We start from the raw sequence: 27,525 nt of genomic DNA on the forward strand, positions 1-27,525 counted from the left end.
AGCTGAGGTTTTGGGCAGCCACCCAGGAGAGATTCAAATGCTGCTCAGCTGATTAGTAGAGTGCTTCTAGCCAGCAGCATGTGTTTCTACTGGTGTTGCACATTCACACATGTCACAGTGCACATAATAAAATGTATTCACATATGGATGGAAAAAATTAGAGCACACATGATTGAGACCTAAATCTAGTTTTAAAGAGCCCAACTAGACCACCAGTTGACCATTTTTTGCTTACATACTGGCTGATGAAACCAGCATTTCTGGTGGCTATTACTTGAGCAGGGAGAATAAGGGAGATAGCAGCGCTAATGGCCCATTCCCCCTTCAGAGTACCGTATTTTCTGGCGTATAAGGCTACTGGGCGTATAAGACAACCCCCTAATTTTTTAGTTAAAAGATATGGTTTCGTCTTATACCCCAGCGCCCCTCCGCCTCCCCGGCTTTGCTCCCGGTGTTCCTGGTCTGCTGGAGACGGTCCCCAGCAGACCAGAGGCACCGGGAGCAAAGCCGCAGCAGCTTTGCAAAGCCTCGGGGGAAGCCGCGGAGGGGCCCCGCCGCCGGCTTCCCCCGAGGCTTTGCAAAGCCGCAAAGCTGTATACCCGGCGTATAAGACGACCCCCAATTTTTGGGGGATGTTTTTTAACATCAAAAGTTGTCTTATACGCCGGAAAATACGGTATTCTTTATAGATAAGGTTACTATTATGCCACATCCAAAGTTCATTCCCAAGGTGACCTTGTCTTTTCCCATAAACTGACTGATTTGCTTCCTGACCTTTTATCTTAAGTCTCACTGTGATAATAGGCAGACTATAGCGGATATGCTAGATGTTAGAAGAGCCTTAACCTTTTATCTGGACAAGATTAAGGCCTTTAGGAAATCTCCTCAGCTTTTGCTCTCCACTACAGAAAGGTCAAAAGGTGCAGCAATAATGGCCCAAATACTCTTCACATGGGTTTCGAACTATATTAACCGTTGCTATCATGCTCTCAATGTGTTACCTTCATCCAGAATCTGCACATTCTAAACAATGTCGGTTTCCATTTCTGTTGTGCTTTTCTCAAGAATATTCATATCTCTGAAATCTGTAGACAGCAGCTTTGGTGTCTGCTCGTAGCTTCGCAGAAGGCTATGCAAATGCTGGAGACTCTGCTTCCAAGGCTATCTTCAGTTTCAGTGTTATCATCCATAACAGACTCAACTGAAGTACCAAACTCTTATTGGGGGGGGATACTGCTCAGGAGTCACTTACAGTGGAGCACCTATATGGAAGCTACTGAAAGAAGAAAAGTAATTTATCTTGTGTAGTGACAATAGTTCTTCAATATGTAGGTCTCTGTGGGTGCCCCACAACCTACCCTTTCTCCTCTACATCTGAGTTCTCAATGGCCACTTTGTGGTGGAGAAGAAATTGAGGGTGATTGATGTGCACAGTACAAATTAACCTTGAGGCACAACATAAGGAAGGGAAAGATTATGTGTGGTTTAAACAAGGGCACAGACCACATGTACAGTGGGGCACCAATAGGGACACACATCTGGAAGAACCATTTACTGCAATAATTGAGTAACATCCTCATCTGAAGAAGTTTATGATTCATCATAGCAACGGTTTTAAGATTTGGAATGATAACCATATTCTACTGATTTCTGATTTCTGACACACTGTTTGCTAATTGGCTCATTTGAAGTCAGTAATAGGCTTTTCTGGACCTTGAACTTCATCTTCTCAGTAGAATATTAGGGATTTTAAATACCTGTTATATTCAAGACATTTAAAAGCATTCATATGGAGAATGTTCAGTATATTGTATTTCTGCTAAAGACTGTCAGAATGTCTGTACTGACCTTGTTTTTTGGAACATCAAAATCTGTTGTCTCTTGAGGGAAATATTGATAACAGTGAAAAGCATAATTTGTAGTAATCTAGTCTATATACATCAGGCTTTCTTCAAGTTTCTCCCACTACAGGCAGTCCCCGGGTTACGTACAAGATAGGGACTGTAGGTTTGTTCTTAAGTTGAATTTGTATGTAAGTCGGAACTGGTACATATTGTAGGGGAAACTCTAGCCAAACATTTCTCCAGAGCTCAGTTTTATTCTCCCACACCTCACTTCCCTCAGTCCTTTATTCGCAAGCTGAGATGTCTGCTGAGAAAAGCCACTCCGCGTCTCCCTGGTCTGCTGGGGAGGGGAGGGGGGCGCTAGCTTCGCGTCTCCCTGGTCTACTGGGGGGAAGCAGCTAGTGCGGGGTTGCCTCACCCCATTTGTAAGTAGGGATCCGATGTAAGTCGGATCCATGTAACCCGGGGACTGCCTGTATATACAAATTGCTCCAGCACCCTTACAGCTGGTAACCATTGTTTTTTCTTCCTCTTTCTTTCTCTCCATTGTTATCCGATAGGGAGACAGGGTGTTTATCTGTTCAATGTCGTGGCATTTATGGCTGTGACATGATGTCAATGTCTCTTTGGGGAAGAGGCAGGACAATTCTTCTGATTCATATTTGCTTATGATGGAAGCCCAATTAGGTGGAATTATTCAGCTCCAAAACAAACTGCAAGATTTATGTCCTGAGTAGGAAAAGACAACTAAGGTGGGGGAAGGGGAAGATGGAAGAAGTGTGTGTGTGTGTGTGTGTGTGTGTGTGTGTGTGTGTGTGTGTGTGTGTGTGTGTGTGTGCTGAATTCTGAGAGCACTTTTCAGTGAAATTGTAGGAATAAATTAAAGTAAATTGAATATATGCAGTAAAGCAATAAAATCTTGATAATCACTCAAGAAATATCTTCTTGCTATTACTCCTTTGCTTTCAACTTGACAAAAGAGTACAAAATAATTTAGAGTATGTAGGTAAATATATATAGTACATATGTAAGTGAGGAGATTTTATATTGAGGTTTTGTTTTTTAAATACATATTCAGAGTACTAAACACATCAGCCTTCTGGGTTAGAGCAATCAAACATCAACTTAAAATATTATAGTTCTTAATAAGGAAAGGAAACAAGTTGATTAAGAATAGTCTTTCACAGGCTGTAGTAACTTCATTTTCTTTTCTTTTATTTAACAGAATAAAGATCCTAAAATGTCCCGAGTTGCACTGGAATCACTCTATAGATTACTGTGGGTTTATGTTATTAGAATAAAATGTGAAAGCAACACTGTAACACAAAGGTAAGTTTTGTATATAATTAAAACTATTATGAGGCTGTTACAATTTATTTAAAATATAAACTTTTTTTAATTTAAAAATATTCCCTATGGAAAACCTTTCTGTAAAGTTTTGTGAATTTTTCCTAATGCCTGTTTCTTTTTTCTTTAATTCTTGTAGCCGTCTCATGAGCATTGTATCAGCACTTTTCCCCAAAGGCTCACGTAGTGTGGTCCCTCGAGACACACCTCTAAATATATTTGTGAAGATTATTCAATTCATTGCTCAGGTAAGCTCACTCCTAAATGGAGGTCTGAAAGTATACTGGATAATTTGTGGAAGAAATTTAAAGACCAATCCGTCCCTGACATAATTTGTTTCAAACCAGTAAAGTTACATTAGGAATGAAGTTAGAGCATAACTTTAGGAGAAAGTAAATTTAAATTCACTATACAATCCTGATTCATTCACAGAACACTGTGCATCCTGTATAGTCATTGAAGCAGTGATCTTATCATGTATGATGGTATAATTGAAGATTGTGTTGTAATATATATGCACAAGGAGGGCTGAATTATGGTTGCAAAAATAGCCTTAATTCTGGCATTTCCTGATGTTTGAGTTCTTGATTTTGCAGCTGTATTGTTCTATTAATTTAGGGGGTTTTGTATGTTCTATAGTATATTGCAAAGAATACTACAGTTAAGTAACTGAGATATTTACTCTAAAGGATTCATTAGCAAAGAATAATATTTTGTATCACTGGTAATTATAGGGTAATAAGACATATTCAGTTTCTTGGTTTTGTGTATGTGCTAATACAAAGTGAGTCTTATGTAGGCATGTTTTTCGTCATAGGAACGCTTGGATTTTGCAATGAAAGAAATAATATTTGATCTTCTAAGTGTTGGGAAATCACCTAAAACCTTCACTATTAATCCAGAGGTAAAGTCCGCTAAAGAGCAGACGTGTTGTTTGTCTTTATTTGAAAACAGTGTATAGATTTATACAAGACAAGGAATGGTATGAAGTAGAAGACATCTGTTTAATGTGCTGAGGCAAAGTGGCCCCATCTATGGCCCTCCCAATGTTGCTATTGTGTCTGCTGTCATTCTCCAACTGAAAATTACAATAAATATAGGTATACAAAAAATCAGATGTTGAGGAACATGTGAGGATTAACTGGTCCATATACCTAAAGAGTGCAATATAAATCAAACCAAAGAAATAGCTGTGCAGTCATGGTTTTTCTGTTCTGGCCAGTGGTAGCTGGGGCAGTAACTAGGTAAAATTTCATTTTTTTTTCAATAAAAATTTAAAACAACAAACAAACCAGAGAACATGTGTAGGTCCTGTGACAGGGCAGGTTAGAGGGCTAGATTAGAGAGAGAGAGAGAGAGAGAGAGAGGCAGCTCTAAACAGCAGAAAGAACCCTGGTTAATTAGGAGAGGGTTATTTCAGGGCAGCCAGAAGCAGCTGACCTGGGGCTATCAAGGGCAGAATGGAAGCAGTTGAGACCAGGCTGCTATAAATCAATTAAGGGCCTGCTGATCTGACTTCAGGCAGCCACTGGGCCTTTTAAAAAGCCTTCCCTGGTGGAGGGAGAGGAGTTGTAGCTGATAAGCTAAGAGCCAGTGAAAATGGAAAAGAGGATGGCAGCATTGCTAGAGACATTGGGGAAGGTGAGGGGCTCTGACAGAGTGTTTGGGTTCCCTTCCCCAGGTAGCCAGAAAGTCCAGCCTCTAGCTGGGGAGGACTGGCTTCCCAGCCCAGGCTGACCAGAGAATCTGCCCCAATGCCATTTTTTGCCAAGGGACAGAAGCCCAAACACTGGAAAGGGCAAGTGGGACCTGTGCCACAGAACCTAGATTGTGGGACTATGGAATGAACAGGGGTCTGTAACCCAGGAGTGGGACTAACCTTGCTACAGTGCTTACTTATAATTAACAACCTTTTCTCAGTTCCTTTACAATTTAGTATGCAGGATAGCCCAATCCTGCAGTTCTTTGAGTTCAGCAACCAGTGCTGAGCAACAAATTGTGCAATTAGCATCTTTGTGTGTAATATTGTATTTACTTTGATCTGTCAGCAGCATGTTACTCCATGAAGATTCATGTCAGTAATAATAATCATTTAGAGTCATGTTCTGCAAGTTATTAACTGTCTCTTGTGAGGTGCTCAGCTGCTTCCAAATCCCATTGACTGAATCAGAGCTGGGGAGGTACTTCACTGAATCATACTGTATTATCTTACTACTACAAATATATCTACTATAGTAGGGCTCTTTTGATCTCTTCCTAATGAAAGGACAATTAAATATGTATTAATGTTTATTTTGCACCATCTATAAACCATTGTAAGTTTGCAATTCCTCCTGGTTTCTAATTCCATTGTCTTCCCTTTCTGCTACCATTGAAGAGGATGAATATAGGCCTCAGAGTCTTCCTTGTGATAGCAGACAGTTTACAGCAGAAAGATGGTGAACCACCAATGCCAACAACAGGAGTTGTTCTTCCCTCAGGAAACACTCTGCGAGTAAAGAAAATCTTTCTCAATAAAACTCTGACAGATGAAGAAGCAAAAGTAATAGGTGAGTGGTATTCTTTCGCCAGTCCCTTAACAAATGAAATATACACATTCATCCTTCAGGATACTGAAGTAATATTTTTATGTGGGGATTAATTTTATATTTAACTAGAAGATTTCTCCAGGTCCTTATCTGAATTAATACTTGTTTTTTGGAAAATAAAATGAAAACGTACATGCTTCATTCGAATCATTGTTCTGGGATGGAGCTGGGGATGAGGGGTTCAGTATGCTGGCTGTTCCAGAGAGAAAAGACTATCTGAGTCGTCTCTCATTGCAGCAGCTTGGGGCCACCATGGCTGCTGCAGCTCCAGCTTCCTAAAGCACAACCAAGGGAGGGGTGCATGTCCCCCAGCTGGTTCAGGTCCAGGTTTGTCTGCCCCCTGTGCTCCCAAGCCAGCATGAGAAATGCATCAAACTCTTTCCCCTCGCTCCCTGAAGCCTCTTCCTTCTCCTCCCCCTGTCTTCTCTAAAAGGCACCTGAGGGTTGGGAGGCTCTGACCTTGGGCAATCCTGGACAGAGGGTGGGCATGCCCCAGTCAGCCTTTTTTACCTGCCTGGTGATTCTGTCTCTCTTCTGTATGGTTTTATGAGACTCAGTCCCATTTCAGGTACATCTCTACTGGCAGAACCAAACACTTACCTCACTTTTTAAGTTATGATAGGATGAAGCTGTATAGTGAATTTGTTGGTACTAGCTCTTACCATTTAGGAGGAGTTCTTGAACAGACAGACAGACATTCTCTCATATGTATAGTAATTTGTAAATGCAAAAATATTTTATGAAATGTCTGCTACTGGTGAAGATTTTTTTTAAATTCCTACTTGTTTCAAATAGAAATATGAAGTTTGGAATATAAGACAAGATCATTGGCCTTCCATTTAGCAATGTAAAGCAGCCTGGAAAGTGTCCTATAGAGGCAGCTGGGCATTCCCCTGATGTAGAGAGCATTCTGGGGCAGCCCTAGGAGAAGGCAAGGTGACTGAGCCCACAAACATTGTACTGCACTGATTCCAGGCTAATGGAAGAGTAGACTGTAGTTTATAACTATTATTAAATATTCTGGGCCCAAAATTGCCTCCCGGAAATAGAAGTGCTTAGAGTCACTTCCTTGCATTGATTTCCCCTTGTTTCCCCAAAGAGAATCATGTACTTTTATATAATAGGATATTCTGTTTAAATTTAAAAAAAGAAAATTTTGTCAGTTAAAATAAGATTTGGTTAAAAGTAATTTAGTACAGGCAGTCCCCGGGTTACATGGATCCGACTTGCATCAGATCCCTACTTACAAACGGGGTGAGGCAACCCCTCACTAGCTGCTTCCCCCCAGCAGACCAGGGAGACGCGAAGCTAGCGCCCCGCCCCCGCACCCCCAGCAGACCAGGGAAACGCGGAGCGGCTTTTCTCAGCAGACACCTCAGCTTGAGAATAAAGGACTGAGGGAAGTGAGGTGTGGGAGAATAAAACTGAGCTCTGGAGAAATGTTTGGCTAGAGTTTCCCCTACAATATGTACCAGTTCCGACTTACATACAAATTCAACTTAAGAACAAACCTACAGTCCCTATCTTGTACGTAACCCGGGGACTGCCTGTATATGATTTCTTATGTTTTATACAAGATACTAGTCTTAAACTGAGTTAAATAGTGATGAACTACGAGATAACCGATATGAAAATAAAATTTAATAATACTGAAAAAGATGACTTGGAATGCTTTACTTCTTCAGGAATGTCAATATATTACCCTCAAGTGAGAAAAGCACTAGACAGCATTCTTAGGCATCTGGACAAAGAAGTTGGGAGGCCAATGTGCATGACTAGTGTACAGATGTCAAATAAGGAACCTGAGGACATGATTACGTATGTAGTAAATTATAAATTTAAGCATCATTACTGTCATATCCTTGTAATTAATTTTTATGCCTAAAAGAAATTCAGAAATCAATCTTTGAATGTATTTAAATGTGTTCAGGTTTAATTTAATGTTAGGATATTTAAAATTTGTTCACAAAGAACATGATGGTTGTACTGATTTTAATTATGATGATTTGGGGTTGATTCCCTAACATTGAATTGAGCTTAGAAATCGTATGTGTATTTAATGCTAAACATACTGTAAACCATGTGATTATGTTTTGTGTAAATTGATTTTGTAGGGGAGAGAGAAAACCTAAGATTGATTTGTTCAGAACTTGTATTGCTGCTATCCCAAGACTGATTCCAGATGGGATGAGCAGGACTGACCTTATTGAATTATTAGCAAGGTAAGGAAAATGAAATCCTCGTTTTAATGAAGGCCCTAATGTCATACAGTGAAGGATATAAATTGACTTTAGTTTAGAAAAGGTAAAACACCTGTATCCAGTTGAGACTGTGAGGATTTGAAGAGATGGTGCAGGTTTTTTTAACAATGCTGTGCACTCTAAACAGGCTGACAATTCACATGGATGAAGAACTGCGTGCCCTCGCTTTCAATACTCTACAGGCATTAATGCTCGATTTTCCAGACTGGCGGGAAGACGTTCTTTCGGGATTTGTTTATTTTATTGTGCGTGAAGTAACTGATGTCCATCCAACGCTTCTTGATAGTGCAGTAAAGATGTTAGTGCAGCTAATAAATCAATGGAAGCAAGCTGCCCAAATGCACAATAAAACCCAAGATTCTCAGGTATGCGTGAAATTCTTATATTACCAATTCCGTGTAATTGAACTAATTTCCTGTGGCATTAAAATGCTCTCTCTGACTATCCATTTTTAGCAATTTGCTTTTCTCATCTGAATATAGCTTTTTCTTCATTGTAATCTATGCTGTCATAGAGCAGCCCCTTCTTTAGGAGGATGGCCACAGCACACCAGTCATACCTGCCTCTATTTTCTCTTTGAGACCCAGTAACACCACACTAAGCTAATTTGCCTCAATAAAATACTCCTCCTTGGTTTAGTTTATTAAAAAACCTTGTGTAGATAGTCCAGACTATAAGTCTCATAACAAGTTCATTTATCAACCCAGTGCAAATATTTAAAATCCCAAGAAATCTTGTCTATTGACTTGACATACATGTCTCATTCTGACATTTTCTGCCACACACAGACTCTTTGTTGGTTCCCTTCTGTTCCTTTCCTGGGAGAGTCACCCCATCCCTTCCAGCTGGAGAGCATCACTGCTCTTTGCAGAAAGAATGCCTCCATCCTCTCTTCTGGGAGATCATCCTTACAAGGGAAGCATCCCTCACTTCCCATAGTCCTTTCATTATTCCCTTGGGTTCAGCTGTCTGGCCCGGGAGATATCATTGGTAAGCTCCTCCGTTGCTCCCTTTCCTGAAATCCTTTCTGTTCTTTACTTTGTACTTCTGTTATAGACACGATCATATGACTCTCTCTGCTGCTCCCTGAAGTTAGCCCTCTGCATGGCCATTGCTCTCTGGTTTGGGTAGGTCAACCAGTGAACCTCTCTTGTCTTCAGCCTTCTTCTAGAAACGAGTTACAGCTTCCTTGTAGAATCCTCCACAGTCCCTCTGACTTCCATGCAACTTTCACATGCTCTTTGCTGACTCTCGTTCAGGTAGTTCTGACTCTTTTGGTTCTCTTCTGTGTAGAGCCCACATGCCCTCTTTTCAATCCAGTTGAGGAGAGCTGGTGAATCACACATGCACTGGCCTTGACAAATACTTTTCGGTTTAAGTTGTACAGAGATATTTTGTATATATGCTTTTATCTCCATATTTATTGCTGAATTTTGTATTTTTTAAAAATAATTAGCAAAAAATTCAGTGATTAAATAGTGCTTAGTATTCCATAAAGTCATCTCCTGCTTCTTTTTATCTGAAGGTCTGTTTACAATTTGAAATATAATTAACAGGAATGAATGAAATGATTTGAACTAAGAATTGATTTTATTCTTCACTCAAAAGTTTTAAAAAGTGAATCTAATGCCTTTGATTGAAATGATCAAACTTTCTCAAACTGTTTTTTAAAAATGGAATGCCTCTCCACCTTAAATGTGTCCTTTAAGGGTGCATCTACACTGCATGACAATATTAGGATACCAAAGGTATCTTGAAATAGCTATCCCGCGTCTACACAAGCCGTCCATTATTTCAAAATATTTTTTGAAATAATGGGCGTGCTATTTCAGATTCCTGGTAACCCTCGTTCCGTGAGGGTTAAGGGATGTCTCGAAATAGCACTTTATTTTGAAATTTGATGCTGTGTAGACACTCCAAATTTCAAAATAGCCTATTTTGAAATTCAATCGAGATAAGATGCACCATTTGTGTAGCGCAAATTGCGTATCTTACTTCGAGTTTAGCGTGCTGTGTAGATGCACCCTAAGGTGCATGCTTGCATGGGTGTGCACCAAAAATTTGAGGCCAGTCTACCTCCTCAGAAGAGCTGTGCAGTGGGTGGGCAGCTGCCCTGCCCCAGGAGCGGAGTAGCAGGGCAGCCACTACACGGCTGTGGCCCTAGCATCAGCCCTTCCCCAGACCTGGAGTTGTGGGCTGTATGCAGCCCTGGCAGCTACCAGCTACGTGGCCTACCCTGAGAGAAGCTGGCCGAAGCTGGGGCCAGGGCCACATGGTGGCTGCCCAGCTGCTCCCAGGGCAGGCTGTGTGGTGGTGATCAGAGCTGGAGCCGTGGCCAGGAATGTGCTGCTGCTGGGTTAGGGTTGTGCGGCCAGGGATGTCGGGTGTGGAGTCGCATTCTCCCCTTCGCATAGGCCATAGGCTCTGGGCAGCACAAGGACAGTTCAGGTGTTGGTGGTGGCAGGGGGCTGGCCAGCAGATCAGGTAGGGGCTGCAGTGCTGAGTGGAGAGAACGAGGCCAGGAACCAGCAGGGTCCTGTGGAGCTTGGCAGGGAGGTGGCCCAGTTCAACCTGTTGGTCACCTGCAGCATGTGCAGGCAGCACATCCAGTGCCAGTGGCCCAAGCAGTTGCCCTGCCTGCACTCGTTCTGCCTGCCACAGCCTGACCACTACCTCATGCCCCTGCTCAAGCACCCTCAAGGAGCTGCAGCCTGCTGTGTCCCCTTCCTCACTGGTCCCTTGGCTGACCCCACCCTGCACTGCACACTGGGTAAGTTGTCTGTAATGGAGTGTGCTTTTTATTGTAAAGATCTATCTAATCTCTGGTCTATTTCGAGGAAATTGCTACATGTAGTAGCAGAAATCTAGTACTATGCCAGTAATTTATCCAAAAAAAATGGGGAAAACAGTTTAAAAATTTAATTTTTTTTACAAGGTGTAACAAAATTAGTTGCTTTGTAATAATATTTCTAGGCCTATTATTGGTATGTTTTTATATACTGAGTTCAGTAGGAGATGCTGGAGGTGGGGGAAGCAGGAAGCCATCCCCTAGCAAAATGAGGATTGTTAAGGGACAGTGTCAGAACTATTTGCTCTGAATATTTTACTTCCTCCTAACCAACCTGCAGAACTAGAATGATTCACAAGAAAGCGGCAGCTTGTGACAGAAGGGCAGATACCTTTAAGTAAACACAAAGAATATCCCCCATAGCTCATTATCAGGAACTAATCCTTATAGATGTTTTCTGTCACTGACTTGGTTACATACTAAGTTCCCTCTAGGCCAGAGCAGCAGCTAGTGTTGCTCTGCCAGAGCGGGAGCCGGGGCTACGGTGTGGCAGCTATTGGGGCTGGAGCAATTCTGCATTCCTTCTCCTTTCCTCCACTGCCCTCTGGCTCTGAGCCTCCTGCCCCCTTCAGTCCCCTGCCAGCTTTCCCCCTCTGGCTTCCCACATCGGTGCCCAAGCCCCCCACTCGCTGCAAACCCATGGTGCTCGGAGAGTCTCTCAGGGAACAGCACCACTGGTGGGTGCCACAGTGGCGTACATCCGAACAAGTGCCCATGACCTCAGTATTGGCACACAAGACGAAACTCACTTGTCTCATGAATGGAAAATCTTAGAGGGAACACTCTCCACTGGTCTCAGCAGAAAGTGGAATTCCCAAAGTGGAACAGGAAAGGCTGTTCCTATTATATTGGTTTTGGCTGAAACCAGGAAATGCGGGAATTCTTGAGAGAGCCAATGTCATGACATTTCCAGATCCAAAGAAGTTTGGATAAGCATCCAAACCAAAATTCTCTAAACATTTTAAAACTGTTTCTTTTATCACTAATAATTAACCTAATATAGCTCAATAATGATTGTTTTGCTGTTAATTTAAATGACACATGTATAATTTTTTTAAGCGTGGTGCCTCTAATGGAACTGCACATACTCTTCCCCTGGAGAAGACCCTTTACTCCAATGTATTTCATATTGTGGAAGGCTTTGCATTGGTCATTCTTTGTAGCACAAGACTTGCAACCAGAAGATTAGCTGTCAGCATTCTTCGGGAAATACGGGCTTTGTTCACAGTATTAGAAATTTCCAAGGTAAGAGTTGAGGTAGTTCTTTATAACTGTTCATGAAATGGGTAATGCTTGGTGTCTTTTCTTGAACTTTGAGATTCTCATACATTGTATTTTCCCTTTTTTTAGAGTGATGATGAGTTGGCTATAGATGTGATGGACAGACTGAGTTCATCTATTCTTGAGAGTTTCATACATCTCACAGGGGCAGATCAGGTAGGAATATTTTGTGAAGAATGTAAAATTAATCAACAAATTAATTTGTCCTCAAATTATATAATTATCTAAATATAATTATTCTTCAAGTGATGGTACTGATGTGTATTCCACAAGCGGGGTATGGACCATATGCTTGAATGCCGAAGTGTTTGTTGGCACTGTCTGTTGATTCACACATGCATAGGATGTCCTTTGGTGCTCTCAGCCCATGATATAATAAATAGTATGGGTTAATACATTTCTAGTTCCCTCTTACCTCCTCATGGCTTGAGTCCGAACCTGTGTGTGCTCAGGTGTTCCTTAAAAAAAAAAAAAAAAAAAAAAAAAAAAAAGGTGGCTGTTTTTCATTCAACATATGGCACTGTAAATAATTGTTTTAATATAGAGAGATATGTTAGTGCTGTTATTTCCTTGTATAGGGACTGTCCCCCTCAGCTTTCCAGGACAATGCTCCGGACTCTGTATTTTAAAAACAGCATCTCTTGCCTCTACTTATTCTCTGAGCACAACAAATGTGAGGTGCTTTTATTGCCTCAACAATGTGTATTTCATGATTAGCTGCTCCATTTGCAAGTTCTTCCTGCCCCAAACCTGGAAGGCTTGAGAGCACAACCTCCGTAAGTACTTGGATCCAGAACTGATAGATACCCACTCCCCCATACAGTGAAGGTCAACACTGGTGAGTACCCCTGTCAGCACATCACATGCCCCAGATCTTTTGGTGTTAAATACCAAGGACAGACCATGGACTCCTGGTCTCTGCGCTTTTCTTGGTGGAGGAGTTTATCTTTCCCTACCCACATTCTCCACTTCTCTCCAGGCTCCCACTCACCTGTGACCTGTGCGCTCTGGAGGTTGAATCTTTCCTGCTGCTGCCAGAGAAGCCCATCCCATTTCTACACCTCAGCTCTCCAATACTGACCATGTACTCCCTTCCTTCTCCCCAGCATTGCTGGAAATCTCTTCAGAGTCCAAGGTGTTTCCAGAGTCAGAACCTTTCACCACCGTATGATCTGGCAAAAGAGGCCTGGTACCTATGGCCGCTATATCTGAAGGACCCTTCTTTTTCACCATACTGGGCATGCCAGAAGAAGAGTCAGAATCCCGGTTTCTTGGGACTCAGCTTTCTAAGACAACTTTGTCCATTTTTCCTACCATTTGTACTACATATATTTTTCCAATTGTGTGTCATTACCACCATTGTTAGTTATGTCTCCCCGGATGGACTTCTTCCCCTCACAGTGCTTCCCCTTTCCTGGAGATTATGGCCCAGCAAACTGGATTCGAAAGCTGTACTCTGTGCACACACACTTTCTCTGTGTGCAGTAAGGTTGTTAAAGACTAGTTGACTAGGTGATCCTCCCTGACTCTTGTGCAGTTCAAAGCTGGCATCCGTGTGCAGCTCGGAGTCAGCGGGACTTCCCGCTGGCCCTGGGCTGCACTCAGAGTTCCGCATTCCTCCCCAGTGGGGGATCTTGTACATTTCAAAGGAGGAATGCAGAAGTGCCTATTGACTAGTCGAGTAGTCGATGGAAATTCCATCAGCTACTCAACTAGTCAGTTAACCACTAGCGAACACTGATGTTGTCTTTATAGTACTGGTGAGGCACATGTTATCACCCATTGCTCCCATCTGCTGCTTATACCCATCTTGGACTCTGGAAGCTAAAGAACTTTGCCTCATCAATACAGATGTGAATAACTAGTCGATTATCCAATAACCAAATGCTTGTTGGATATTTGACACACTATTTTACTAGTCCCTTCCTCCTTCCCCCCCCCCCCCCCCACTTGCTGCCTCTATCAGGAAGAGGCAGAACGGTGGGGTAGGGGGGACATGAGAGGGGGCTTCAAAGTGGCAGTGCCACGTGCAGACTGGGGTCTGCTGCTTTGAAACACGGCATGCAGCCTGAGTTCCCCAGCTGGCCCTGGGTTGTATGCAGCATTTCAAAGTGGCAGCACCATATGGAGACCAGGGTCAACTGGGAATTCCCCCTCTGACCTCAGGCTCCATGCAGCGCAGCCACTTTGAAATGCCACGTGGAGCCTGACACCAGGTTCCCCACTGCGTTTCAAAGTGGCAGAGCCAAATGGAGCCCAGTGTCAGCAGGCGACTCTCCAGCTCGTCCCAGGCTGCACACAGCACTGCCACTTTGAAACACTGTGGGGAGCCTGGGGCCTGCGGGGGGACTGCTTGAGTTCCCCACTGGTTCCATGCTCTCCACAGCGTTTTCACATATGAAGTGTAGCAACAGCCCTAGGGCCGTTACTACACTTCAAAGGTGGAGGCGCCCTTATCGACTAATCAAATAGTCAATGCAAATTGCATTGACTATTTGATTAGCCAGTTAATCTAAATTTAACATCCCTACTCCTCAAGCACCTGCTGGAGGACGTTATGCACCCTCAAGTGCAATCTGATCCGGGACTGGCAGATCTGCTAGAGCAATGCCTGTCAACACTGATGAGCACTCCCCTGATCCCTTCTCATGTGCTGGTGCTCACGATACTGCCACATTCATTGAAGTCCCCCCATAAGTGGAAGTAGTACAAACATGGATATAAAGGCAACCCACTGACATGGACTGCCTTTAAGGCTATGTCTACACTGCAGGCTTCTTGTGCAAGAAGTTTTTTGTGGAAGAGATCTTGCGCAAAGACTTCTTGCACAAGAGACCGTCCACACTGCAGAAGTGCATCGGAAAAGGGCCCAGACTGCATGGACACTCTCTTGCAAGAAAGCTCTGATTGCCATTAACATAATGGCCACCAGGGCACTTGTACTTCTTTCAATAGGCTGTTTTTGTGCAAAAAAAAAACTCCTCCTACCCACCTGCATGCAACTTTTGGCGCAATAACTCTTGAGCAAAAAGGAGTTAGTCCTCATAGAAAGAAGAATACCAATACCGCAAAGCCCCCTGTGTTCTGTTGATTCGCTGTAAATTTTCTTGTGCAAAAATGCGCTTGAGGTGTGGACGCTCCTCAAGTTTTTGTGCAAAAATTCTTCTGTGTAGGTGTAGCCTAAATGCAGCAATGGTACTCTGAGTCATGCCTGGTCAGGGTAGAAATTGTGTGTTAACCAATCTGCTTTGCCTCCTAAGAAGTCTTGCACAGAACATAAGTCCAGGCACTGTCATGACTCTCCAGCCATGGCCACCAGTCCACTGCCATCACTTCTGGCTCTTGTTCATGCCTCCTGGCTTCTTCATACCCTTGCGCATGATTCTGCACATGCCAGCATATGTCTCCACTGATGTCCATGGCCAAACTAATACTGTCAGATGCTGGCTTCCCTTGATGTCCTGAATCTCTGGTGGTCTAGGGGTTCCCATATCTGGCAGATAAACATTTCTTGCTTGCACAGCACCATGCTCCACCCTGACTTATACAGTCTTGCTTCTGCTTGTCCTTGTCCTCTAACAATCCTCAAAGCCAGCTCCTTCATTCTCCTGTGTGATCCTACAGCCTTGACCGTCAGAAAAAATTACCCTACTCACCAACATCTGACCCTTCTGCTGAGCCATGGTTCTTCTAGCTCTGCCAATGCCCTGTAATTCATATGCTTGACTGTAATAGCCTGCTTGGGACCCCTATGAGGATCACAGGAGGGTGTGAGGTTGCCGCTACTACTGTACCACTAGCAGCCCATACTACCCCACCCTCCATCTATGACAAACCTCATGACATTGCTGTACCACCCACACTGCTGGTTCTCATTTCAGTTTTCTTTTCTCCAGCAGAAGAGTACATTACATTTTCCCGTTCCCTTCTGGATGACCACAGCCAGTATCATGACTTGATTGTGTGCATGTTTGTGGCTTTCAGCCTCCAGATGGAGTACATCTAGGACCTGCATAACACGTTTCTGGATATCCCAACTGCATGGGCCCTCCTTTACCACCCTTCCTATTCATAGAGCTATACTCCAACTGGCTCAGTCTGTTTGCCACATCCCAGCTTCCTGTGTCCCTCTCCCAAGGTATACTGAACACTGTTACTTTGCCCTTTCTAAGAGCATATGCTTCCTGTTTACCCACCTACCCAAAATTTGCTTGTGGCCTGTGCATCAACTGAATGCACCTGGCAGCAGCACTTCAAGACCACCACTCTGGACTGTGTGGCAAAAAAACTTGGACCTTCTGGGGTGCAAGATTTACTCCTCCACAGGCTTCCAGTTCTGTTTTGCAAATTACCAGACCTTCTTGGCAAAATAAAAATTTTCATGCTCATAGCTGGTGGAGTTCCAGGCCTTCCTCCTGGCAGAGAAGCAGCAGGATTTCCAAGTACTTTCGGAAAAGGGCAAACCAGTCACCAAGATGGCCCTCTAAGCCACAGTTGACAGTGCTGATGTGACATCTCATTCTCTAGTGTTCGGAGTGGTGCTCTCATGAGATTCCTGACTTCACTGTTCTGGCTTCCATAAGGAAGGATCTCACTTTTTGACAATCACAAACTTCAGTAACAAGACAGACAAAGGATCCTTAATGATTCCTGTGCCACTGTCAATTGCTTGATACCTAAGCCCTGGCTCTGACCAGAAGGCAGCAGCAGTTATTTTTCTGCCTACATTCACATATTGCCTACCAACCCTACTTGTAATACCCACAAGAGCTGGCTTTTCACAGACTGTGAGCCCAACAACCATGTTATTTTGCCATTACCATCTCCACTACTTGAACCTTCTCGCAATGTCTGTCCAAGCAGCTATTTTGCCTCTTTGCCTGAGATCCACAAATCTCCGTCCACCTCTACCACATTGTCCCATGTCATCTTCAGGGACCATCTTGCCCTATTAGCTAGCAGTTGGGGAAAAATTATCACCAATTGATGGATGCAGGACATTGCTCACAAGGGGTACCTGATAGAGTTCCTCTCATTTGTCCCTTGTCACTTATCACATGCTGGTCTTGGGGGTCTTTCCCAACATGATCTCCTCTGAGAGGAAGGTAAACACCATCCTCTGGAAGGGTACTGCTAATGTGAGCATGGGTTCTACTTTGCTTATTTCTTTATGGCAAAAAGGGGACTGGCTGCTGCCCCATTGTGGATCTCTGATTCCTGAACAAATTCATGTGAAAATTCTGGTTCTAGATGATCATGCTCTTCTCAATATCCCATCCCTCCCCCATGGGCCAAGCTTCATGGCTTTCAATATGACATCCACCCAACTCATCAAAAGTTCCTCCATTTCACAATGGGACATTCGCTATTGGTTCTGGGTCCTCCTCTTTGCTATTGCCACTTCTTCTTGCATGTTCACAAAGGTCTTTGTTATTGTCAGATCTGTCCAGTGCAGATCTGTAGTTGTCTCAACCACTCAGTGTTTCCTTACATGGATGACTGACTCTTTGTTATGCCATCTTGCAACCATCCTCCTCTCCATGATTCAGAACCTTCATGACCTCCTTTCTGGCCTGGGAATCTGCATCAATGAGGACAAATCAGTTCTCATTCCCTGTCTGTATACTCACCTTCATCAGGCATGCTTGGACTCCTGGGTAGGCGGGGGGAGCCAGGGACTTCTCTCACAGGCCATTTTGCTGTCTTCCATATCCTTCTTCGCACAGCTGTGTGTCAACTTGTATACTTGTATCTGCCAGTGTCTTTCCCTCCTTGGCCACATGGAAGCCAGAATCTCTGTGATTCCATATGCCCATCAGTATATACACTGTTTTTGATCAGTCTATAAACTGCAGATGGATCACCTGGCAGCCCAGTTCTGTTTCTACTCTCCATCCTGGTTTTCCTCACATGAGGAAAGTCTAAAGTCTTTAATTTAACTAAAGTCCTAGTTGGTATCTCATTTACCCATCCCTCTCTCTGCATCAGTCTCATTTCAGATGCCACACTTGTCAAATTGAGTGCTCATTTGGAAGGGCATACAGTTCAGGGCCTTTGAACATCAAGAGAGGCACAGATGTATATCAGCATCTTGGAATTGCAGGCTGCCTGCCTTGCATGTCAGGAATTCCTATCCCTCATCAGATTCTATCATGTTCAACTGCTATTCATCGAGATTGCAGTTCAAACACTTGACAGCTCTTGGCCTCATCAGACTATTCTTCACCATTTCTGAGTGCTGTTGGGGGCACATCCTTTCCTCACAAGTCCTCTGTAAATGGATCTCCCATTCTATTGATGAGTGTTACTCCCACTGTCACGTTCATCTGCTCCCTGGAATCAAACCTGTTTCACACTGGTGCATGCTATCTCAATGACTTTCTTTGGAGATGTTCCATGCAGGACATTTGTAGGTCAGGCACGTGATCCTTTGTCCACATCTTTAATGCTCATTACACCATCACTTCACCAATAGCAGCAGATATAGCAGTTGGCCGTGCTGCCCTGCAAACTCTGACTTCCTGTGAGTCCTTGTATCCAGTGCCACACTGAGCACTGTTTGCTACACACCCATGTCTGGAATCAATATACGTGGTCATTGCTCATGGAAGAAAAAGGTTGTTACTTATTCTAACTGGAGGTTTTTGGAGATGTATGGTCCCTATTCAGATTCAAATACCTATCCTCTATTCCCTGTGCTGTGGGTTCTCGTGTTTGCTGATGAAAGGGACCTAGAGTGGCCTTGATCCATACAGCCTCTAAAACCTCAGATACACCATATAGCCATCACACAACGCATGTACAGGTCAACAAACAGTATTACAAACAACTGCAGCGCTTGTCACATATGCATACCCATGTCTGGAATCCAAATGTGCTTGTCTTTAACTTCAATGAAAACAAGGTATGAGCTTTCATGGACAAAACCCACATTTTCAGATGATTTAAGATGCTACTTTCTTTCTGTGCAAGATGTGTTGCCAACAAACAGGCAAACTTTAGTTTAGGTAAATGTCTGAAAAAATAAAATTCTCAGATTAATTCCCTTTTCTTTGCTAAATTTTTTTATGGCACAATAAAGGATCAGAGGATTCTCCAATAGTGAGAGGGAATTTAATAGATTTCTGTTTCTTTTGAAAATGATTTATCAGGGACAGATTTCTCTGCTCTTCAGTTTAGAAGCTTCTAGTGTTTGACAGAAATCACTACAAAAGATTTGAGATTTGGTATCTTACCAAAACAGGAGGTCATTAATGAGCCAAAATCTGACTATAAAATTGGATTGCTTCTACTAAACGATTGCTTTTCATCTGGGAGTGTGAAAATAGCTTAACTATGAATTAGTGTCCTGTAGCAATTTTTTGTAAGACAAAATTAATTATAATTTATCAGTCTACTCACTGTGTGCACTCACTTTGATTCAGAGATGCAAATAAAGTCTTTGTATTAAGTATTTGTTTGTTCTGTTTTTGTATACAGACTACTTTACTATATTGCCGCAGTTCAATTGATTTACAAACAGTAGCTGACTGGAGCTCCTCTCCTATTAGTCACCAGTTTGATGTGGTGAGTCCATCACATATATGGATATTTGCACATGTGACCCAGGGCCAAGATCCATGGATTATAAGCCTCTCCAGTTTTATGAAACAAGAAAATCTTCCAAAACACTGTCCAACAGCTGTAAGCTATGCTTGGATGTTTGCTTACACAAGACTCCAACTGTTGTCTCCACAGATTGACATTAAGTAAGTTCCCGTCTTAATCTGTTTTCAATTAATCTATATCAATCAATCAAACCACAGAATATTAACCTTTTTAAGAATTATTGAAATTACAATGCCTAATAAATTTCAATAATATTTAAATATAAACACTATCATTTCCTAAGTTTTAATCCTATTTTAATATTAATAGCAGAAAAATAACTAAAATGGTTAAATTTAGTAGAGAAATAGGCTGCTGTAATGATTAATTTGTACCTATTAACTGTATTGTACTTTAGAAGTTATATATATTAGCAATATAATATGCATATTTTTAAAATTGAATTTGCTGTATTAATACGAGCTTTCAATACTGAATTCAGAGTAGAGAATACAGTGTTAAAGAATTGCACATAAAGACATACATAAAATTGAAAAACAAAATTCAGCGGAGAATAAAATGAAGTGTGTAAATTGTATTTTCAAAATTCATGTTATTTTTCTATCTATTTCTTTTCTTTTTATAGTAGCCCTATCAATGCCAAGAAGGTAAATACTACTACAAATAGTGATTCATATATCGGGCTCTGGAGAAACTACCTGATTCTTTGCTGCAGTGCAGCAACTTCCACATCCTCTACTTCAGCTGCAGGTTCTGTGAGATGTTCCCCTCCTGAGACGCTGGCGTCTACTCCTGACAGTGGCTATAGCATTGATTCAAAAGTAGGTTCCTCTGACATTTTCTGAGCAATGCTGAATATTCAGTAATATAGAAATGTTTGAGACTTATAGCCCATCCAGTCTTTCTAAGATGTTTTTGTGATTTGTATGAAATAATAATATGCTGCTACCACTTTGCTCTTGTGAAACAAAAAATGATAAACTAGGACATATTAGCAAAGTAGGCCTGTATTGGTTTTTTGGGTTTTTTTCCTGCTTCACCTACCTTAATTTGAAGCTAAATCTTGCCAAAATTGCCAAGGCATAAAATGATGATGAAAACGTTGATATTTTGTTTATCATTAAAGAGTTACATATTCAAGCAAATGGGCGGATAGAATTCTGCAGTTTTAAGCCAATAGACTAATCTAATTCCAGTGATTGATTCAATTTACTTTTCAGGATTTTGACACTTTTCAGTGTGTTTCCCATCCAGAGATGCCCGTCTGCTTTTTGATTTTCATTCATAGAATCATAGAATCATAGGACTGGAAGGGACCTCGAGAGGTCATCGAGTCCAGCCCCCCGCCCTCAAGGCAGGACCACGCTCCGTCTACACCATCCCTGACAGATGTCTATCTAACCTGTTCTTAAATATCTCCAGAGAGGGAGATTCCACCACCTCCCTTGGCAATTTATTCCGATATTTGACCACCCTGACAGTTAGGAATTTTTTCCTAATGTCCAATCTAAACCTCCCCTGCTGCACTTTAAGCCCATTACTCCTTGTCCTGTCCTCAGAAACCAAGAGGAACAAATTTTCTCCTTCCTCCTTGTGACACCCTTTTAGATATTTGAAAACCGCTATCATGTCCCCCCTTAATCTTCTTTTTTCCAAACTAACAAGCCCAGTTCATGAAGCCTGGCTTCATAGGTCATGTTCTCTAGACCTTTAATCATTCTTGTCGCTCTTCTCTGTACCCTTTCCAATTTCTCCACATCTTTCTTGAAATGTGGCGCCCAGAACTGGACACAGTACTCCAGCTGAGGCCTAACTAGTGCAGAGTAGAGCGGCAGAATGACTTCACGAGTTTTGCTTACAACACACCTGTTGATACAACCTAAAATCATATTTGCTTTTTTTGCAACAGCATCACACTGTTGACTCATGTTCAACTTGTGGTCCACTATGACCCCTAGATCCCTTTCCGCCATGCTCCTTCCTAGACAGTTGCTTCCCATCTTGTATGTATGGAACTGATTGTTCCTTCCTAAGTGGAGCACTTTGCATTTCTCTTTATTAAACCTCATCCTGTTTACCTCTGACCATTTCTCTAACTTGCTAAGGTCATTTTGAATTATGTCCCTATCTTCCAAAGAAGTCGCAACCCCACCCAGTTTGGTATCATCTGCAAACTTAATAAGCGTACTCTCTATCCCAATATCTACATCATTGATGAAGATATTGAACAGTACGGGTCCCAAAACAGACCCTTGAGGAACTCCACTTGCTATCCCTTTCCAGCAGGATTTAGAACCGTTAACAACAACTCTCTGACTACGGTTATCCAGCCAATTATGCACCCACCTTATCGTGGCCCTATCTAAGTTATATTTGCCTAGTTTATCAATAAGAATATCATGCGAGACCGTATCAAATGCCTTACTAAAGTCTAGGTATATGACATCCACCGCTTCTCCCTTATCCACAAGGCTCGTTATCTTATCAAAGAAAGCTATCAGATTAGTTTGGCATGACTTGTTCTTCATAAACCCATGCTGGCTATTCCCTATCACTTTATTACCTTCCAAGTGTTTGCATATGATTTCCTTAATTACCTGCTCCATTATCTTCCCTGGGACAGACGTTAAACTGACCGGTCTGTAGTTTCCTGGGTTGTTCTTATTACCCTTTTTATAGATGGGTACAATATTTGCCCTTTTCCAGTCTTCTGGAATCTCCCCTGTCTTCCATGATTTTTCAAAGATCATAGCTAAAGGCTCAGATACCTCCTCTATCAGCTCCTTGAGTATCCTGGGATGCATTTCATCAGGACCTGGTGACTTGCTGACATCTAACTTTCCTAAGTGATTTTTAACTTGTTCTTTGTGTATCCTATCTTCTAAACTTACCCTCTCTCTGCTTGTATTCACTGCGTTAGGCACACCTCCAGACTTCTCGGTGAAGACCGAAACAAAGAAGTCATTGAGCATCTCCGCCATTTTCAAGTTTCCTGTTATTGCTTCTCCCTCCTCACTAAGCAGTGGGCCTACCCTGTCCTTGGTCTTCCTCTTGCTTTTAATGTATTTATAAAAGGTCTTCTTGTTTCCCTTTATGCCTGTAGCTAGTTTGATCTCATTTTGTGCCTTTGCCTTTCTAATCTTGCCCCTGCATTCCCGTGTTGCTTGCTTATATTCATCCTTTGTTAGTTGTCCTAGTTTCCATTTTTTATATGACTCCTTTTTATTTTGAGATCATGCAAGATCTCCTTGTTAAGCCAAGCTGGTCTTTTGCCATATTTTCTATCTTTCCTACACAGCGGAATTGTTTGCTTTTGGGCCCTTAACAACGTCCCTTTGAAATACTTCCAACTCTCCTCAGTTGTTTTTCCCTTCAGTCTTGCTTCCCATGGGACCTTACCTACAAGTTCTCTGAGCTTATCAAAATCTGCCTTCCTGAAATCCATTACCTCAATTGTGCTGGTCTCCCTTCTACCTTTCCTTAAGATCATGAACTCTATTATTTCGTGATCACTGTCCCCTATACTGTCTTCCACTTTCAAGTTCTCAACTAGTTCCTCCCTATTTGTTAAAACCAAATCCAGAACAGCTTCTCCTCTGGTAGCTTTTTCAACCTTCTGAAACAGAAAGTTGTCTCCAATGCAGTCCAGAAACTTATTGGATAGCCTGTGCCTCACTGTGTTAGTTTCCCAACATATGTCTGGATAGTTGAAGTCCCCCATCACCACCAAATCTTGGGCTTTGGATAGTTTTGTTAATTGTTTAAAAATTCATTAGATATGGATCTTTCTGTTCTCAGAATTTTTACAACATGGTGGCTTCCCCTACAGAAAAGAGGAGAGGAAGGTAGTGTTTGGACTATAGAGCACATTTTTTCCCCTGACAGGGAGCTGCTTCTTTTATTCCTTCTGTTATTAGGCCTTCTTCCCTAGTTGGGAGATGGGTACCCATTGACAGGAACTTAATACTCCACATGGACCCAGAAAATAGGACCTCAAAAGGTTTTTTTTTCTTCCTCTAAATATTGCAAATACACTAAAATATTCAAAGTCATCTTAATCTAAGCAGTTTTCTTTAGAGGACTGGAAATTTCTTCTCCATGACATTTAAGGTACTTTACTTACCCCCGTATTAAAATGTGAATTAGAGAGCCACCAAAATTCCCAGAGTGCGTTTTCCCTTAAAAAGTTTTTAAAAAATTCTCTAGCTGCAGTGACTTAGAGAACATTGTGTAAGAGCCCTGAATAGAGCTACATTACAGACCATCTGTTCCCAGAGCTAATCATAAGCTGTGTAGATTGTCAAAGGAATTATTTGATTGCTGGTAGACTCAGCTATAACCTGAATTGTTAAAAAGACATCCATTGCAATGGAAGGACAGTGACTATAAGGGTTTCATTTAAAAGGAGTGCATATGATGTTACTCAAAAGGAGTTTTAACGTGCTATGAACACTTATTGTAATGATGAAAGACTCGCTGACTTTTAGTTTTCTTTTTTATGGACTATTTAAAAATATAGCAATAGTCCTCCTCCCTCAGAGGCAGAAGTAGTAGAGGCATCTGTTTGAGGGAACAGAAGAAAATGGCAATTATTTTTTTAATTCTTGTGCATATATATTACATTGTTGGGTGTTCCCTGTGTACTCAGATTTGGATTCTGTTGACCAGTAATGCCATTGGGCTCATTTCTGCCGCCCTGAGTGTCCTCCCATCCAAAGAGTTAAAGGGCAAAATGATCCCAACTGTCCTTTAGTTCCTTCCCACCACCTAAGGCTATGAGCATGAATTTGAAGTATTTGAGCTTCTTACATTGGACATTCTAACTATTGTATTATAAGTAGATGGGTATTTGGGAGCAGAAAAGGAAAGAGCGCTGGTAATAACTCCTTCTATTCATCTGCTTATGGCGCTGGTGTACTCAGTACCAAAATCCCACACAGTGTCAAAGACTCTAGGGTTCTTTGATACCATACTCACTGTTCTTGTTAATCAAGTGCCTCCTTTGGTACTGACTGCTACCCCTGTTCTAGTACAGAGCTTACTAGATCCCTGACCTTATTGGGCCCCATAGGGATTATATCACATCAGAAGAGACCAGCTTCTGCAACCTAGCTCAGAGCTGTGTCTTCCTCTCTTCAGTCACAAAGGGGCATTTCATTTGGTTCAGACTGCAGCTCTGCTGACTTAGCAAGGTGATCAGGTATTTCATGAGAACTTACAAATAGAGAAAAGCTCTTTCTCAGCTCTTATCTTGTCATCTGTTCCTGCTGAGAATGTGCCCCAAGCTCCTGAACATCTTGCATACCTCCATGACTGGATGTCTTATGATGACAATAATGAGGAAATGTTAAGAGCCAGCTAGTTTATTCTGGAAAACATCTGTTTTACTAGCTGTATTATCAAAAAGAGTGAATCACCATGACCAGGTCTTTTCCCAAGGCTTGGAGCAATCTTTTACATGCCCTATTCCTGTGTCACTGCTTGTTGCAATAGACAAAGAAAGAACTAAATATAATTAACAGAAAGGTACTCTACAAAATAAAGAATCCAAGAAACTTGATTTATTTGGTTGCAAAAATTATTCATCAACCTTCTAAATCTTGGAGCCATAGAAAAGGTTTGTCAAGAATACATGGTAACACTGGAGTGTTCTTTCCATTACTTTCTACTTCCCAAGAAGAAAGACTAATGCCCTGATCTGTGTGTGGGATAACTGAATGCCTACATCTGCAAGTTCAAGTTCAGATAATTTTGGACTCAATTATTTCAACCTTAGATCAACAGGACTGGTATATAGTTCTCAACCTCCAGGATATTTAGTTCTTTAGCAATTCATCCTGTCCACAGAAAATAGGATTCAGGTGAACAGTTCATACTACAGTACCAATATAGGAATGGCCACTCAGTCTTTCAACAATGTAGAAGGTATTAACAAAATGCCTAAGGGTAGTGGCAACTGACTTAAGGATATAATAAGCATATGTTTCTCTGCAACGGGTGACTAACTCCATATAGCAGACATCACGACTTTTTGCATCCCTATGCCTCAAAGTATAAACAAGTCACATAAATTACTATACAAAAGAGAATTTCCAAGGGCTGTTCTGGGTATGATTTATTTGTCCCAAAAAAGATCTGATCAACAACCTACAAATTAATCATTTGTAACAACCTATATGAGACATCTGAGGCATGTGACCTCATGCACCAGAGTAACTCAGCTTGTTGGATTTAACCTTTATTGCATGGTCATTGAAAACTGTGTAACAGCTCAATAAACTATACTTAGCTCTGAAAGACCCCCAAAATTCCTTTTGTAATTAAATCGGGGGCTGGACCCTCTCAAAGTTTGCAAAGGGATGCCTTTCTCTTCACTATTTTTATCAAAGACTTTGGTGACAGATGCAGCCACTCTGTTTAAGAGGGGGATTCCTCTTTTAATCTTCAAGTATAGGGCCTACGGATGCCCAGTTTATGCATGTAATGGAGCTAAGGGACATTCATTGAGCATGCACTGTATTCCTAACAGTTCTGAAGTGTAACAGTTCAGATAATGATAGAAAGCACAACAGTAATGTTTTTATATAAATAAGCCGGGAAAACCAGTTTCTTTTATCAAGCAACTATATGTCTGTATGGCTACTGTATTTTTCACAAGATTACCCTGATAGCCATATACTTATCAGGTTTGCAGATCATCAGAAATGACAGTTTGCAAGCAACCATGAGTAGTCTGTGAAGGATACTGTTGTCCAAGCTATATTCCTCACGTGGGATCATCTATTCATAGAGTGTTTGACATGAAAGAGAACAAAAAATGTCACAAATTCTGTTTCACATAAGGTCAGTTATGGATCTGTTTCTGACATGTTCCGAATCCTGGTACCTGGGTTTATATAAACCTACCTTGCTGATTCTGGTGATCGCAAGGGTTCATGATAGCATGATGATTTTGAGAGCACCCAGCATAACCAAGACAGTTCTGGTTCTCAAACTATATTAATTATCCTCTGTTCAACAGCTAATCCAGTTGCCTTTTCAGCCAAGTCACATATCTCAAAGGTAAGGACAGACTGTCTGTCTAGATCCACCTTCTCTGCTCCTCTCAACATAGATGCTGGTTAGTTAATATTAGTAGAGAAGAGCTGTTTGAGGTGCAGAATATTCTTATGCAGCGAAGAAAGGACACCACTCTGCCAAGTGGAAGAGATTCATAGTCTGGGCACAAGTGCTAGTTATTTCTCTTTCAAACTGATATATGTGACGTGCCTGATTACTTTCTGTTATAAAGCAACATGACTGGTCTCTCTCTGAGTTTCTGGAGAACCCAGTTAGCAGCTGTCTCAGCTCTTCATCCTCCAGTTCAAGGTCATTTGATATTCTCTGATCTTACAGTAGCTAGATTCCTGCATTCTGCTACAAAGACCTTTTACATCTGCACTTGAAAGGGAATCCTCTGAACTGTCATTCATGTTAAAATTCGACACTCTCCAAAGAGGATTGAACAAACACTTGAACTATCTTACACATTATCAAGATAGCTTTCCCAATTATCACCTCTAATACCATTAAGTCACAAACATCCCACTCTCCCCACCTCTAATATCGTCAATTCACAGACACTTACCTTCCTTCCTCCCCCCCTCCCCCCACATCCTCCTCCTGTTCTGCAATGTGATTTGTCCTTTTCATATTTGTTCATTTTTTTAATTGTATCCTTTGGTATATATGGTTGTGACTACTTTCTT

At 41.8% G+C, this 27,525-nt stretch overlaps 1 protein-coding gene across 12 annotated transcripts in view; it reads left to right on the top strand.

Moving 5' to 3' along the window:
- Positions 1-27,525, top strand: part of FRYL (FRY like transcription coactivator) — a 389,109-nt gene that overhangs the window by 228,956 nt on the left and 132,628 nt on the right. For all 12 annotated transcript variants that reach the window (XM_075930454.1, XM_075930453.1, XM_075930452.1 and 9 more), the window contains 11 exons: positions 3,070-3,173; positions 3,331-3,439; positions 4,009-4,095; positions 5,569-5,740; positions 7,465-7,597; positions 7,894-8,001; positions 8,168-8,405; positions 11,948-12,133; positions 12,239-12,325; positions 19,649-19,917; positions 20,403-20,598. In XM_075930454.1, the coding sequence (XP_075786569.1) occupies positions 3,070-3,173; positions 3,331-3,439; positions 4,009-4,095; positions 5,569-5,740; positions 7,465-7,597; positions 7,894-8,001; positions 8,168-8,405; positions 11,948-12,133; positions 12,239-12,325; positions 19,649-19,917; positions 20,403-20,598 (1,689 nt within the window). The remainder of the gene's footprint in view (positions 1-3,069; positions 3,174-3,330; positions 3,440-4,008; positions 4,096-5,568; positions 5,741-7,464; positions 7,598-7,893; positions 8,002-8,167; positions 8,406-11,947; positions 12,134-12,238; positions 12,326-19,648; positions 19,918-20,402; positions 20,599-27,525) is intronic.

Source organism: Pelodiscus sinensis, chromosome 5, assembly GCF_049634645.1.
Source record: "Pelodiscus sinensis isolate JC-2024 chromosome 5, ASM4963464v1, whole genome shotgun sequence".
In the NCBI taxonomy this organism is placed as follows: Eukaryota; Metazoa; Chordata; order Testudines; family Trionychidae; genus Pelodiscus; species Pelodiscus sinensis.